The sequence below is a fragment of the Perca fluviatilis genome, chromosome 5 (assembly GCF_010015445.1).
Source record: "Perca fluviatilis chromosome 5, GENO_Pfluv_1.0, whole genome shotgun sequence".
Taxonomy (NCBI): Eukaryota; Metazoa; Chordata; class Actinopteri; order Perciformes; family Percidae; genus Perca; species Perca fluviatilis.
Window position 1 is genome coordinate 36,289,407 of NC_053116.1, and position 17,490 is coordinate 36,306,896.

At 39.8% G+C, this 17,490-nt stretch overlaps 1 protein-coding gene across 14 annotated transcripts in view; it reads right to left on the reverse strand.

Annotated features, from left to right (window-relative positions):
- Positions 1-17,490, reverse strand: part of plch2a (phospholipase C, eta 2a) — a 174,922-nt gene that overhangs the window by 16,536 nt on the left and 140,896 nt on the right. For 10 of the 14 annotated variants that reach the window (XM_039800544.1, XM_039800543.1, XM_039800539.1 and 7 more), the window contains exons 10-18: positions 12,802-12,909; positions 12,444-12,449; positions 8,676-8,831; positions 6,548-6,646; positions 5,334-5,434; positions 4,696-4,784; positions 2,945-3,127; positions 1,588-1,695; positions 433-557 (exon numbers count right to left, since the gene is read on the reverse strand). In XM_039800544.1, coding sequence (XP_039656478.1) covers positions 433-557; positions 1,588-1,695; positions 2,945-3,127; positions 4,696-4,784; positions 5,334-5,434; positions 6,548-6,646; positions 8,676-8,831; positions 12,444-12,449; positions 12,802-12,909 — 975 coding nt within the window. The remainder of the gene's footprint in view (positions 1-432; positions 558-1,587; positions 1,696-2,944; positions 3,128-4,695; positions 4,785-5,333; positions 5,435-6,547; positions 6,647-8,675; positions 8,832-12,443; positions 12,450-12,801; positions 12,910-17,490) is intronic. The other 4 variants (XM_039800552.1, XM_039800540.1, XM_039800553.1 and 1 more) reach the window with 2 other exon arrangements.

Here is a 17,490-nt window from a genome sequence, read left to right on the forward strand (position 1 = left end):
ATCCCCGCATTTTTGTTGCAAAAAAGTCACATATATCTAGCAGAAAGTAAACATTTTTTTAAGTTTACTTCACACAAGAGCAGTCATTTTCCCCTGTTGCCATGGGAACATTATGAAGTGACGTAATTACGCGACGTGAACATCATTGTAAAGCAGGGTGTTGGGGGAATCACTTTGTTTTCTCTTTTTCATCAAACCGCAATTTTTGCAAGTTCGCGTAATTTCATCGCATAAAATTATATAAATATCCTGCATATTCCATCGCATTTTTTAAGAAAACGTGCTGCATAATCAAGAATTTTTGCCCACAACAATCACAAAAAAACTCAGCATTTTTCTGGAAGGACTGATCTTCATGTTTATATTAATACTTAATATATGTTTAATTGCCTTTAAAAAGACACTCCAGTCTTACAGATGTGTGTGGCCTACCTCTCCTCTGTCTCCTAGCATTGAGTCTTTGGGTTTGGGCAGCTGCTGTCCACTGATGATCTTCAACACCAGCTGCTTCTTCATCTGGCCCGGCATCGGGTCCTCCAGATTGGGGTTAAAGGCACCTGCAATGGGAAGAAAGGAAGTCTACTGTTTATTTATGATCTTTCACGTACAAAATTAAATTGGAAATTCCAAAAATAACTATATTTATCATAACCATTGTAATCAGCTACTCCATTTCAAATTTTTAGCAAGGCCTTTGAAACAACATTTAAAACAAATAGAACAAAAAATAATCAATGAAATACATTTTGACAGCTCTTTTAAATAATAATGGGTGCAAATTTCATTAGCTGCAAATTGCAAAAAAAACCTAGTACAGCATACATTATAGCTGAAGTCAATATTACAACATTATTAATAATTTATAAGACAATATTGAAGAGGTTTTTCCCCGGCTCAATGCACCTTGGAAGTAGGCTAAGTTGTGTCGGAAATCCCAACTCTGCTTCTAATAAGACAATATAGATATCTTCTAAAAAGAGTGTCATGCTCACACGTGACCAACATATGGAGCATCACTAAACATAATGGATTACATGCCTGACAGTCCAAAACTGAAATTACAAGATTAAAGTATTCCTGAGGTCTACTTTAAAAACGATCTCTATATTTTCTACTAAAAATATGTAATAAATAGGGCTGGGTATCGTTCAAAAAGTTCCGATACCAGTACGGTACCAAAACCGTAAATTCGATACAGGTTCCAAAATGATACTTTTTTTCAATACCAATTTTAAAACAAAAAGAAATTACAACATTTCACATTACGGCACAAATTGTTTTATTTATTTTTCAGCTCCTACTACATGAGCCCTGTCTCTGTGTAACGTAGAGTTTTTCCTGCGTGCCTCTACAACGTGTAACGTTAGACAGCCAATCACAGACATTATTAGATCTTGGCAGAAGCATGCTGCATGCTTATTGGCTCACTGAGGCTGATGAGATTTACTCCTTAGGTATTGAAACTTGGTTTTGAATGATGAGGAATCTTTTTAAATGTACAATACTATGGAGGCAATTCGGTCGGTGCCTAAAAAGTACTGAGTTTAGTACCCAGCCCTAGTAATGAATCCTTTCCCGTATACTGACCTTCACACATGCAGGCAGGCTTGAGGATGTAGCCACAGTTGCCATTGCTGTAAAATTTGGCTCTGTTGAGCTGGAGGACCCGGCCCTCCGACTGGTAGTTGAGTGCAACTGAAATCGGGAAAAACCCCGGGATTGTTGTGGGAAAGGGAAAAAAATTTTAAAAAAAAAGGTTGTGCGCGCGCTAAATGCGGGTGCTCCTTTTTTTTGGGGGAGAGGGGAGGGTTTTTTTTTTTTTTTTTTTTTTTTTTGTTAACTGTGGGAAGAGAAAAACGCAGCAGCTGATTGACAGAAAACAAGTCTTCAGTCTTGGAAGAATGGCAGAAATAATAATAGCAGTGGCAGCAGCATGGATCATGTCTGACCACTTTGAAGTAGAAAAAAATCAAATATCACGATGTATTTGGTCAAAAATGTCGTGATATTTGATTTTTTTGTCGATATTGCGCCGATATTGTAGTGTTGACTATTGGTGCTTTCACAACATATTAACACAATGAGAGTTTTGATAAATAATCACCAATAATGTAAATACAACGACTAGGTTGGTAAAGGCAAATAATAGAACAGCTAGAACAGTCTGGTAAGTTCAGAACAATACATCACTTTACTGTAATGCAGCCTTTAATTCAGGAAAAGACACCACTTGTGTCATATAAAGAAATTAAGACATTCAAAATGTCTATGTCTAAGACTATATCTAGTAGGGGTGTGCAAAAAAATCGATTCATATTCAAATCGCGATTCAAGCTCTACCGATTCAAAATCGATTCATATAATTTCAAAAATCGATTCATATTAAAAATAATATATATATTTGTATGTCTACTGCAATCACATGATAGAAAGATAGATAGATAGATAGATAGATAGATAGATAAATAGATAGATAGATAAATAGATAGATAGATAGATAGATAGATAGATAGATAGATATAGATAGATAGATAGATAGATAGATAGATAGACTTTATTGATCCCCAAGGGAAATTTCAAGGTCCCAGTAGCTTAAAGACATCACACACAACATACACATACATCATAAACAGGATGTTAAAATAACAAATAACAAACAAATCCACATGAATAATATGGACAATAAAAGATATCCACATGAATGTACTAAGGGTAAAAGTACTCTGAATTGTTTTTTTAATCAAGAATAGTTTTTGAATCGAAAATCGATATTGAATCGAATTGTGAGCCTAAAAATCGGAATCGAATTGTGACATTTTCTGAATCGTACACCCCCTAATATCTAGCCTCATATATCGATGTTGATATAATATAGATATACTGCCTGGCCCCACGCTCAATACAATCATCATGAAGCATGCGGTGGGTTGGGTCAAGTTCCTACCAAGCTGGCAGCCGGCGCTCCAGAAGGGCTGGGGGTTGAAGTTGGACGAGTCCACGCGGTAAGAGGACGGGTAGATGCGGGACAGCTGTCGCTGGTTGAACTGGATGAAGGACGTAGCTTTCTGCTGCATCACCTGGTGGGCTTTGGTCTCACTGAGCGACGACACCTGCCAGCTGCATTTGTCTGCCAGGCGCAACACAAAGACATCTCAGTTTTCTTCATCAGGCTCGTAAACTCCAATTACCTTCAAATGTTATCAAGCAGGGTTAAGCTGACACCAAGTTATGAAAGATAACATACAGATTACATTACACAGCCCCCGCGCGGTTTCGCTTTAAAAAAAATTAAAAATAAAACCCATTTAGTTAATTTTGGCGTCTCAGCGCCCATGTGAAAGTGTCTGCTCCGATCCGTTCAGCAGCAGAGAAGCAGGAGTCGGAATTAACTCATCACCTGACGAGACCGTTGGCGGAGGATTTGGTGTCAAAAGCAAAAGTGCAGAAACCAATCATTTATATCATAATATATTTAAAGTGCCCATATTATGCTCATTTTCAGGTTAATAACTGTATTTTAAGGTTTTACCAGAATAGGTTTACATGGTTTAATTTTCAAAAAACACCATATTTTTGTTGTACTGCACAGCTCTCTCTCACTGCTGCAGATCCTCTTTTCACCTGGTCTCTGTTTTAGCTACAGAGTGAGACCTCTTTTCTTCTTCTTCTTCTGTACTATCTTTGATTGCACTCGCACATGCGCAGTAGCTCAGATGTAGATCATGTCAGCTAGCTAACTCTAGAGACAGTAAAAGAAAGCTGTTTCTTCAACTTTGGTCAGTTACAAGGCAGGATTAGCTGGGATACTTCTTCTAAACCAGGGAGCACATGTAAGTAGTTCTTTTGTAGATTATGGTGAACTTGTGTGTGTTGTAGCAGTGCTTTGCTATTGAGAACGACGTAGCATGCTAGCGTTAGCCGGATAACGCTAGCATTAGCCGGCTAACGCTAACGCTACGAGCTAACGGTTGTGGTTAGCCAGCTCACTTCGGACTGTGACGTCACAGTCCGAGGCCGATTTTGAACAGCTCACCAGGAGACTGAAGGCAGGACACATTCAGAAACCGTATCTCACTCAAAACAGCATGGATGGATTATTTTCAAAGTTTGTATGTGTGTGGAAGCACCAGAGACACAAAAGAACACCCCAAATCCCAGAAAAAAGTGTTTTTTTCATAATATGGGCACTTTAATATCTTTATATTGTCTGTAATAGATTAGCAGTGTGTTTTCTTGCCAGATTCCCTCGCTTCTCGAGGATAAAATAGACCAGAAACTAGATCGCGAGCTGAGTGCCGAGCTACGGTCTGAACTGCCCAATTGGTTAACATCATATTCATAAGTATATATAGAGTTAACATGGGCGCCGACGGGAAATGAGCAGTGCTTCTGGGTAAACGCTTAACCAGAGAGTCGGAGATGCTTAGCTGTGGTGCGTTTGTGGTGTAATCGGTATCACCGGTGATGTCACTGGGGAAAATTACCTCACAGTGGCATCCCAAACTGCTGTTAGACTAAATATATCAGTTCAAAATCGTGACACCCCTATATTTTATCTGCAATATTAAAGGGCAGGCTCTACCTTAATCAAAGAATCACTCTTTATTAAAAGTTACCGTATATAAAGTTGCCATATATCTCTCTCAGCAGTAGTTTGAGTAAAGCTGACTGTGCTGAGTGAACAGGACTGCTCACCTTGTGCCTCGATGTCATAGAGACCCACAGAGCATGTGTATTTGACCAGATCAGACAGAGCCCTGGATAACTTCATGGTCTTCTTCTTTCTGTAAGGCCAACAAATCTCAAAGCTCAATGGAGTAAACACATGTAGGGGAATTAAGCAGGCAGATAACATAAGAAAGTATGACAGTGCTTATATACACACAACTCCATGACAAAATTTGTTACAGATGAACTTAACAGTTAGTTTTTGTTGCATTACAATCCTGCAATGTAGCTTTGAACATCTATCCATTATATTCATATGATAATATGAATAAGTGCGTGGCCGGGTTGGTTCAGTGGGTAGAGCAGGCGCACATATACTGAGAGGTTTATGCCTCGACGCAGAGGTCCAGGGTTCGAATCCGACCTGTGACGATTTCCTGCATGTCTTCCCCCTCTCACTCTCTCCTTTCTCACCTAGCTGTCCTATCAAAATAATGGCGGAAAACCCTCAAAAATAATCTTAATAAAAATGAATAAGTGGAATAATTTACATCAAAGCTGATGACGACATACTTTCCCGTTAACATCACATCTTTAGGAGATGACAACACACTCATATGTCTGAATAACATGCTCTACTAGAGGTGTGTGTGTGTGGGGCATACTTGCTGTGGTGCAAGGGGGCACGGGAGGTGCTACTTGCACTCTCTTGGTCTGTATCTGTGTCTTCAAAGCTCGAGGTCTTCTTCAGCTTGCTTGCCTTTTTCTGCAGAAGAAAGAGAGTTATGAACAAGCGAGGCACCAAAGAACATCGGAGAGAGCTCCCTTCATGTGTAAAAAGGGCAAGCCGTCTGGTTTACATTGCTCTTTTCAAACCAAATTAACGGGAAACACCTTGTGACTAAATGTTAGTCTGGCTCAACAGATGTACATTGCAGTGGGAAAAAAAGCCTGACATCCGGCACGCTATCTCCGCCACCGGGGCTTAGAGCCGCCCAGGACGGTTGTGATTGGATGGTTTAAAGAAATAGAAACAAGCCAGAGCGTTTTCCCCCTATCCCAGAATAAATAGGCGGTGTAGCTAGACCATACTGTGGCGCGGACACAGCGCCGTCAGTACGGGAAAGTAGAGTCCGACCGATATATTGCTGGGCCGATATTATCGGCCGATATTAGGCATTTTCCAAACTATCGGTATGGGTATTTATGATGGCTGATAATTGTTTTTTTTCATTTTAAATTTTTAAAAAAAATTTAAATATTCATTTATCAGAATCAATTTTAATGATAAATAAATGATTCTGATAAATGAATATTTAAAAAACTAAATAAAAACGGACGAAACACCCTTCAACCATGTTATGAGTGTTGGTGTTGCATAGTTTGTCCACCAGAGGGAACTCTACAACGTCCCTGTTGGCTACTCTTTGATTTTTTTTTGTTATTGTGTTTTTGTTCAAAGACTTTAAGTTTCATATATGAAGTTTGTAATTTTTATACATTTTATTTATCAGAACTTTAATATGTTTTGATGTTTCTCTGTTCTGTTGTGACAATAAAACAAACAAGTTTATTTTTAAACTGCATTATCATATAATTTTGTGAGGACTCATAAAAAACTACAAATAACTAATGTTAGGGGAATCTGTTTATGTTTTGTTACGCGTTTCTGGATTTTTTTTTTAAATATACAGTGTATCGGATTTTTAAATCACCAAATATTTGTACCGATATCGGCCTTAAAAATCCTTTATCGGTCCGGCTCTACTGGAAAGCATATTTTTGTCTATGTTCTCATCACACATGGAAGATTGGGTAGATGTACAGACTTAGAAAGACGCAGAGTAAAACAGAGAGAGGAGGAATAAAAAAGGCCAACCTTGCGTTTAGAGAAGCTGCCCATGAAGGAGCGCCCTGTACGCTTGTTGCTGCTGGGATTAGCCTCGTCCCCTGTGTCCGTCCCATCCTCACTTTTATCCTGACAGCAGAGGACACACTTAGCATGTTTTGGTTAGGACATTTTTTTTTTTTATTTGTAACGTGATGATAATGAGAAAAAAATACTGATTAGTTTGCCTCCTGTCAATCTCCCTGAGGTGTGTTTGTGTTGTCTATATATATTTTTTGGATGAGTTCAACAATAAAATTCAAACTGGTTGCTCTTAGACACAAATCCCCCAAATAATAATAAGTTTTCTTTGAACTACAGTAAGATTAAATTAAATGTGCCATTGCTTCATCACACAGCACAAAAAAACCAAGACAATTGAGAAGATTCATTAAAAAAATGAGGCAATAAAAGAAGAAAACTATTCAGGATAAATATGGAGGGCGTGTTTGGTTTTGGAAAAATGCATAAAGAATCTCAAGGATCCTAATTGCATGTGAAAGAGGTATTTCCATGCTAATAGGGTGAGTATTGGAAAAGATTTAGAGTGGACTGAGAGAGCTGATTTGGAAAGAAACACATTTATTTTGGGAAAGTCTTTTTTATATAGACCTTAGTGGTCCCCTAATACTGTATCTGAAGTCTCTTTTATATAGACCTTAGTGGTCCCCTAATACTGTATCTGAAGTCTCTTTCATATAGGCCTTAGTGGTCCCCTAATACTGTATCTGAAGTCTCTTTTATATAGACCTTAGTGGTCCCCTAATACTGTATCTGAAGTCTCTTTTATATAGACCTTAGTGGTCCCCTAATACTGTATCCGAAGTCTCTTTTATATAGACCTTAGTGGTCCCCTAATACTGTATCTGAAGTTGCTTTTATAGGCGGGTCCCTAATCTGTATCCTTCTTATATAGACCTTAGTGGTCCCCTAATACTGTATCTGAAGTCTCTTTTATATAGGCCTTAGTGGTCCCCTAATACTGTATCTGAAGTTGCTTTTATATAGGCCTTAGTGGTCCCCTAATACTGTATCTGAAGTCTCTTTCCCGAAATTCAGCCTTGGTGCAGAATTACAGCCACAAGAGGAAGTCCCACAATGAGCTTTCCTTAGGATGTGCCATTTCTGTGTCTGTAGCTATTGAGGAGGAGAGAGGGGGGGGCAAGGCGGAGGGTGGGGGTGTGGCCTTGACCAACTGCCATGCTTCGCTCGTTTGCAAGCCATGATGTAGGCAAAGCAGAGAAAGGGGAGGTAACCTTTCCCCTTATGACCTATCACCATTTCCAGCCACTGGGGGACCATAGGCAGGCTGGGGGAAACGCATATTAATGTTAAAAAACCTCATAAAGTGACATTTTCATGCCATGGGACCTTTCATCAAACTCAAAAACACAATCTGTATTTGACCTTAAATTAAAGCAAAGAAGCAAAAAGTAAAGTATGTAAATGTGTCGGCTCACTGGGCCATATTGCATTCTTTTTGGAAATACTGAAGATTGTAAAGGGAAGAAGTCCACGTGAAAATGAAGTTGGTTTGGACTGGCTAAAAAGATAAAAGTTCTTTCAAATCACTTAATACCAGATAATAGGGTCAAATAACACAAGTCAAGTGTCAAGCTATGCAGTGTCCTGCACAGACAGCATATCTGGTGCAAATGGATGATTTACTCCAAAGTAATTGAAGATGAACAGATGAACTTAAAACTACACCTCTGTGAAGATAAAGAGTTAATCGAGAGATCACGAAGCAAGATGTAAAGATATAAGCAGTGACTGTTTATTTCATCTATGGACAGAGAAACCGGTACGGTTGTTAGGGCATTTTTATGTATATATTTCAAAGTTGATCTGGAAAATAAAGTAAAGCATCTGTTCAAAGTGCAATATCTGCTTTTATCCAAATAATGTATTCATATTGCTATGCATATGCTCATACACACAGTCACAGCTTGCTCAGAGCTTTGAACTGAACTGGTAAATGAGCAAGTTCAAAGTTTGGCTCCTGTTAAAAGGATGAAGGCTGACTTTCTCTTTTTTTTCCTACAGAAAGTCAGCAAAACAACATTATGTATCCATATATATGTTTTGAAATGAAAAACATCTAACTATCTGTGTTTACCTTAGTGCTGCTTTTGTCTGTGGGCTTCCCAGCAGGAGGGAGGGCTGCGATGGTGAAGCTGTCTGGGTCTTCTCGGTCTCGGATCTTGGACTCCTTCATCAGGTTGTCCAGCTTTTTCTTGGCCATGTTCTCCACCTGCTTCCTGTTGGCTGACGTCTGGAGGAGGAAGGAAGGGTTACACAGAGAATGAGGACGATCTATGTGACCCAAGACACAAGAGGTGAGAGTAACTTTCGCTCTGTCTGCTGGGAGTTATTGGTCATTCTTTACATTTTTTCATGTCGGAAACGTGACACGTTTGTGTGCTCCACAACTCAAGATGTTTTTGTTTATTAGTAGGCAGCTGCATTTCATAAAACTGTCTCATAATGTTGACACTAGGTCGGAAGTTGCGTGGAACATTATGTGAGCAGAGACGAGGGAGGAAGGAGGCCTTTCACTTCTGATTTCTGGATCTCCCAACGAGTCTTTTTCTTTCTGCACTTACAGTACTGTATTAGGGGTTTTCCATACACACGTGCTGGCTTGGCTCAGCAGCAGAGCACGCCATTTCCATTACAACAGGGCCACCCGCTTGAAGGTGTGTCTTCAGTACCGGTGAGTTGGTCACACAGCGCTAACAAAAAAAATTGCCTACATGTGAAGTTCACGGATGAGTAGCTAAATCCGTCAATGAAAAAAAAAAAATGTCTTAGTTACAACAAGATTGAGCTAGCAAGGTAGTTTTGTGTTATACAGTGGTGCTCATACGTTTATGAACCCATGCTAAAGTTGAGTAAAAAGAGGAATAAAAAAATCATCTTTTGGAAATTGATCTTAATGCCTTAATTAAAAAAATTAGAAAAAATTCAACCTTTAAGGGCACCAATTTTCCTGGTGAATGAATAATGTATCGTAAATAAATAAATGTTCTTCCTTAAAATACAGGGAGCATAAGTCAGTACACCCCTATGTTAAATTCCCATAGAGGCAGGCAGATGTTTATTTTTAAAGGCCAGTTATTTCATGGATCCAGGATACTATGCATCCTGATAAAGTTCCCTTGGCCTTTGGAATCATGACGTCTCGGTCTCTGAGCCTAAGCTACTAACGTTACCATGGCAACTACCAGCAACAGGCGGAGTCTCCACGCTGCCACCTGTTTATGTCCAGTATACCAGGATGTTGATGAGATATTTTGGTTTTGGTTAGTTTAAAACGGAGATTAGTTCTTCTACTGGAGCTAAAAACACTGGTGTGCACGGAGATCGCTTTTGGCTCAAAACTCGGCTTAAAAACCAAAACGTAGCGGTGTAAATGTACCCTAAGGCTGCACAATATATTGTTTTTTTTTATTGTTATCACAAAATCAACTGATGCAATAAACGCATCACCAAAGGCTGCGACTTATCGCAAGAGACACTCAAGGATTTTTTGTGTTAGCCTAAATAAAATATCAGTAGAAAGCTGCACTTAAATTTTTACAAATTTTTTAGACTGCCTTATATATTCAATTCAATGTTTAATTTGTTCAATAAAAGAATGTTGGAAATGATTTCCTTTCATTTGTTTTAAATCCAACAAGCAGTTTGTTGGATTTTAGCAGACTACCGAAAGCAGCAGAAAGGCAGAACTGGATAAACCTTAATATCTGTTTATTAATCGCAGGTAATGTCGTTATCGCCATATTCGCATATTGCATATTTTCCTCATATCTTGCAGCACTAGCGTGCATATCACTAAAGGTAGGGGAGGAAATATGTGTTTTTATAATTATTGAACTGAGCCAATGGGTCGCCTGGCTTTATCCAGGTCCTACTGTAGAAGAAAGTTTGAATAATTATCTCTTACCGTTAGAACTCTAACAATTTTACATTTTGCTGTACAAATAATTGTCTTTTTCAGTCAAATTTTAAAAGATTTATCAATGTACTACTTTTTAAACAAATTAAAGTTTTGAATGAATCCCAGGATACATCTTACATCTCTGGTTATATCACTGTCATGTGACCCAGATAAAATAATAACTTAAATACACAGCCTATGAAGTAAACAATGCCTCTTTATTATCATAAAAGTTATTTTCTAACTGTATCCCCCCCCTTATCATTTCTGTTGCTATCAACATGTATAGGGCCAAGTACCGACAACTAACAGTTGAAATAATAATAATAAAATCTTTAAAATAAAATATATAATCCGAACAATAATCACTTATACAATTACAATTTGGCATATCTAAACAACATCAACAATTACCAATCACATGCCTTAAGATCTTAGCTAATGTTAGCAATTAATTGCGGTAAACAAAGAAGAAGAAAAAAGACAATTAGACAATTATGTAATAGTTGTTACAGGCCTACTTACCGTGCTCTGACCAGACTAAGAAGAAAAACAAATCCTGCAGGATCCTACCAGAACTCACATTTCATTAAGACATTATGTTACATAATGCAGAAGCTCCCAGACTGGTTGATGAATGGACTTTTTAGTAATGGAATGAATGGCAGTGGGACTTCCTTACTCAGGAGGATGAAGTGGAATAGATGAAAGATGTCCTCATTGAGAGATGAAACACTGCTCAATGCCTGGGGGGGGCGGGGGGGGGGTGATAATATGCACATGCTCAGTTCAGCCACATGGTGGCAGAGTGTATCTATGACCCACTTCGGTCTGGAATCAGACCACAAGCAACAGCAACATGCTCCATGAAGAGTTTTAAGTGCTCAGTGCAGGTGTGTCAAACTGAAGATATAGGCTTTTATTCAGGTAGATTGCGGTCCACTCAGTGCTGTCCATCTGATATGATGGCTATGATGCAGGGGGATTATATATGTATTGTATAATTGATAAATGTTACCTTTAAACCAGATTGCACACACTATTCTGTGTGTACAGTATTATGGTTTTCATTTTTCGCTGTCAAATAAGAAATCTGGTTGCTTCTGAGGTTTTTCCACCCTGATGGAAATACATTTTGGGCAGACATTGAATACTTACAAGATAGATTTTGCAATGGTTTTGAATAAAATGTGTACAACACATGAAGCCTCAGTGCTTAAAATATTATTTCGTCAGTGCATTAGTTCATTAAAGTCAACAAAAAGCCCACAGATGCTGCCAGTGTTGGAACTTAACATATTCATGATAAGAGCTTTCATTAAAACATAATTAGTTCCGAATGGTAATAATAAATAAAATAATTACAACAACATTAGCTTGTCCTAGCAATGTTGGTCCTGATGTGTTAACCACTGGCCCCATTGGTCCATCTTAAAATGTTCTCAATAAAATCAGAACCAGGAACTGAACTTAATTTAAACATCTGGCAGCTGTTTGGCAGCTGTTTTTCAGAAAATTTAATGATAATAGATACAAAATGTATTAATTCCACAGAGCCTGGATTGCAATATTCATATAATTATTCCCAGAAAATAGATATGCGACTATCCCACTTGAAACATTGGCCATTCTGTAGCTGCAGTCTAAACCCTGCCAAGCTTTAAGGGAAAAAATGGCTGATCCTGGCACCAACAGCGCTGAATATTGTTAAAGTACTGCTTATGACGGACATTGTTTCCACTAGTTTTAGGATCTACGAGACACCTATCGATGTGCATGCCTGGTTCCAGATAAATAATCTTTACACGGAGCATCTTAAAGATGCAATATTGCAAAGTGTTTTGGGGCCGACCACTTTAAACTTTCACAGGTAGGATGAGAAAGAATGGCAGATGACTGGGTGACATTCCTGAGGTGGTTGAGAATGAGCTTTGTATACAGTACCTTCCACTTTGAAAGAAGCGAGCGACAGTTAAAGAGAAGAAGAAGAAGGGACAAAAGAGAAGAGCAGGAAATGAGAACAAATAGGTACACAGAAAAGAAAGAGACAGCCGCAAAAAGCAGAGATAGCAATATACGAGACACACTTAAAGAACAAAGACAGGAGAGGAGAATGCTCACACAATCACCAGTGCTTAGTTTAAACATGAAGCATCAAGAACAGGAAATACACACACACAATTCACATTTTATCTGCTGGACAAAAGGGACACAAAGCCTGCCTGTAACTCTGGTAGATCAAAGGGACACGTGTGGCTATGTGGTTAATGTGGAGCAAAAGCCCAAATAAAAAGGCACATACATCTCCGTTCATCAGCTTGCAGTCGTCCTCCATCTCATCAGCGCTGTCCTCGTCCGACACGTCTCCCTCTTCTGCATTCTCATCGATGTTGGGAGGCAGTTTCTTCCCCTGGTGAAGCAAAGAACAAGTCACATTAGGGCCGAGTTAAAGGTCCCATGGCATGAAAATTTCACTTTATGAGGTTCCCCCAGCCTGCCTATGGTCCCCCAGTGGCTAGAAATGGCGATAGGTGTAAACCGAGCCCTGGGTATCGGTACCGATCTGGAATCTTCTCCTTATGAGGTCATAAGGAGCAAGGTTACCTCCCCTTTCTCTGTTTTGCCCGCCCAGAGAATTTGGCCCACCCATGAGAGAGAGACATCATGGCTTTAAAACGAGCAAAGTGGCAGTTGGTCAAGGCCACACCCCCACCCTCCACCTTGCCCCCCCTCTCTCCTCCTCAATAGCTACAGACACAGAAATGGCACATCCTAAGGAAAGCTCATTGTGGGACTGGCTCTAGTGGCTGTAATTCTGCACCAAGGCTGAATTTCGGGAAAGAGACTTCAGATACAGTATTAGGGGACCACTAAGGCCTATATAAAAGAGACTTCAGATACAGTATTAGGGGACCACTAAGGTCTATATAAAAGAGACTTCAGATCCAGTATTAGGGGACCACTAAGGTCTATATAAAAGAGACTTCAGATACAGTATTAGGGGACCACTAAGGTCTATATAAAAGCATCCAAAGAGCCATGGGACCTTTAAAAAAAAAAAAAATCAAATGTCATTTGAATGATCCAGTATTGATTCATAAAATCCAGAATGTCTCTGTATGCACATACAACTAGAAGACCTAAGCATTCCATTGGTACGAGCCATGTCATGTCAGCTAGCCTGTTGGGAAAGGGGGTTAAATAACGCTCCAAAGAAAAACTGGCATGGCCATTATAAAAAGACCATTTACCTCAAGGTATCTGAATGAAATGTCACTCAATACTCATTGACTGTAGAGTGCACTTTATTGTGTGTTCATGTTAAATAAAAAGTACATTAATGTAACTGCCTTGGAGTCAATTCTTAATGTAAACATTGATACTGTTAATAACGCAGCAGGTTAGAGGGAACCTTGTACAATTGTAGAATCTTTTATTTTCTTTTTTTAAATATCCAAGCAAAATTGGTTTTGCAACTGAAATATCCCATCATCGACTTTGAATCCAAAATGTAATTGAATCGGCAATATCGTTATCGCGATATTGCGTTCTGCAATATTATATCGAAAGTGTCGCGATAAGTACGCAATATTTTGTTTATATTGTGGAGCGCTGCGTCCCGTCCGTTGGCTGTGTGGCTTAGTTGTGTCCGATTTAGAGCTTGAAACGCTATAATGATCATTTCATTGGCCAGTTACCGTGCCACTTGCACATGTTAGTGCACGTCAGCACACAGGTCCACTACGTGACAAACCCTATGGAGCGTACCAAGTGTGTGCATATTTCAACAGAGTGACAGTGTGAAGAAATAGATAGAGACAACAAACGGAAGGACTCAGAGAAGAGAAAGAAAAGTTGTGTCCTGTTCTCTTGATTTATTTATTTTATACTGTCCAACCAGTAGAACATGTCCTCTTCTGTAGACATGGTCCTTATGTATATATTCATCTTGGACCAGTCCAATATGACCGTCAGTTGAAATAAACCTTGTGGTGTAAGAAAACTTGTTTGTAGGGCTGCTCCCTCTTCGGTCGTTTTGGTCTTAGTCAACTTAGATTTCTTTAGTCGATTAGTTATGTTTTATGCTTTTTTCATGCTGAATGACTTATTTCCAAGAAACATACGAGCACATCTCTGGTAAACACAAGAATTAAAGTGGTGCTTTTGCGGAGAAACTCAGATTTACAGATCTGTCGATTAAACACAATTGTGTTAGTCGACTAAGAATTTTTTCAATCGAGCACAGCCCTACTTGTTTTATTTGTTATGATAAAACAAGTTGTTATTGTGATGCGTTTTCCCATAACTTTTGCAATTTTACATATGTTTAAAAATATCGAAATGAATATCTATATTGCAGTATTCATAATGAATATCGCAACATCACATTTTGTCATTATCATGCAACCCTAATCGGGACCTTATGCATCGGAATCTAATCGAATCGATTTGAGAAATCAGTGGTGATACCCAGCCAGACTTCACAATATAATAAACAGCTGCAACAATTACTTATCTGTTTGGGGGTCATGAAAATGTGTTTAGATGGGCCATTCCTGGTGTCCTCATTATGGCTGTTTTGAAAGTATCTTCCTCCAGAGGACCAGAGTGACAAAGCCTTGCAGAGGATTTAGTAGCTAGTAAAGCCACGGGGGAACCAGGTCCATTTACCTGTTACACTCTCTTTAATTCTCATTAGCAGGCCTCAGTGGGGAGGAAGGAGATAAGAGGAAGAGACGCAACAGTGAAGAAAATTTGGCGATATTTTGGTAGCAGCTGGGCCCACTCTCACCACCTGAGCCGTGGATTATGAACAAGCGAGGTAGTTTGTCCCGTGGTTATGCCAACCTTTCTTTCCCCTCTCATCCGCCCTGAGCACCGCACCTGGGGGGGACAGGGCTTTTTTTATTTATTTTTTTTATTGCTGCCCCCTCCCTCTGGAACTCTATCCCCCAACACCTGAGACGCCCCACATCACTTGCTAACTTCAAAACCCGTCGCTTTTAACCTGTGACCAACCTAGCCAACATGGCATCATGACTTTGCGTAAACATACGCGCCGCTTTCCTAAAGCCAAATGGCGTGTTATCTGTACGCATTTTCAGCTATCCACGTGTATGTCTACGCTGTATACAGCAGCATACCCACCACGTGGCGTCGCCACGTTGCGTGTTATCGCGAGAACGTGACGTACTATCACGCTAACAACGTCACGCGTGTGGCGAATTGCGTTGATAAACGCGCTAAAAAGCGATTATGCGTCTTGATAACACGCCAAAATGCCATACGAATTGACGTGTCATACATACGCCACTTCATGAGATCAGTCTGACCTAGCTGTTTCCACTTGTTTCTATGTCATTTTGCAATACTTGGGATGCTTGTTTGGCATGCCGCTCTGGGGCTCTGTACCAAATTTGGTGAAGATCGGCCCTTAGGGGGCGCTATAGTCAACGTAGACGAGTTTTGGCCTTTATCTCTAGTTGTTATTGATGTTTGTATACTGATCTTGCTATTGTTTTTCTTTGTTTTTACCTTGTAAAGTGCCTTTGAGTACCTTTTAAAACACTATATAAAATAAATGTATTATCATTATTTTCATTAAGCTTAGCGTTAGTTCATGCAGGACACGGAAGTCATACGCCCGCTGATTGAATTATCATTCCTATCAGACACACGCCAATCACAGCCATTCTCGCATCAAGGCGGTCCTGTTAAATGTGACCCCCCCTCCCTACTGAGCCCTGCTACTCTGACGATGCTTCACTCGCTGCTGTTGCTGCGGCTGGCAACGCTTTGCCTCCACCACCCCAGCCTCCACCTTCCTAGTTCTGAGTCCTGACATGACTTAAAGTGTAAAATAGTTTTCAATTTCTTTCTTTTGGCTCACTCTTTTTTTTTTACCCAGGGGGGTTTCTGCAAGGCGCTGCCCGTTTCAGCTTAGCACGCAGCTTGGCTGGTCCAGGGAGCATTGTCAAGAGAGGAGCCATCAGCGCCAATCATAACTATATTTCCATTTGTTGCAGTAAATAGTTACATCTATGACGAGAGTGTTCCTAACTGAATTATTGTTAGCAAAAATCACAGTGCCATGGTAGGGGGGGGGAAGAGGCCTGCAGCGGCACCGTGTGGCCGATACTGTCTGACCCTGGTGCTGCACATCAGTGCTCCTCACGCTTAACTAGCGGTGCCATCCAACACTGTGCTGAGGGTACACACAGGTAGTAGTGGTGGTGTAACAGCTGGCAGGCCAGTCCTCACCATGCAAGGTGTTGGCAGGTGGGGGCCTTCTCTTCAGTGAGAGCATCTGGCATCAATAAAGCTTAATTAACCTCGGCACTGTTCCCTCCGCTGCTAACAGAGGACTCCTGCTGCTCATCAACAGGCCTCTGTTGGTTAGACTGGCCTCGCTTTAATGGTTTACGTGACAAAATCCGCCACAGTGCCGACCTGGGCAAATGGTTTACATCAGCTGAGCTTTCACACTGACCACAGACGGTACGACGTCTGGGTGAATTTTAAGGTCCATTCGGCGGAGAATGAAGGGAAACGTGACGCTGTGATGTTTATGACCACTGCAACTACACGGAGAGCAACGGTTGGGGGTTCTTATGTGTACATTACTGGTGTGAATCACGTTTTATCACGATACAATATTATATTGATTCTTTGAAAAACGATACAATGTTTACTGATGTCACAAAGTCTGCCACGATACGATTTTGATTTGATTCAATTCAGGGGGCCTGCCAGTTACATATATCTATATATATATATATATATATTAAAATATGATTTGACAATTTCATTACTAAGCCCTTTAGACATTAAAATGAAATAACAAACTGCTCTTTCTAATGAAAAAAAATTATAAAATGGGAATTTCAAAAAAAAGATGCAACTTAAAGATGTATCGATATTTTCCCTTTCTAACGATAATATTGGACGGTTGAGGGTTTAATCGATATATCAATCCAGATCGATGACCCGC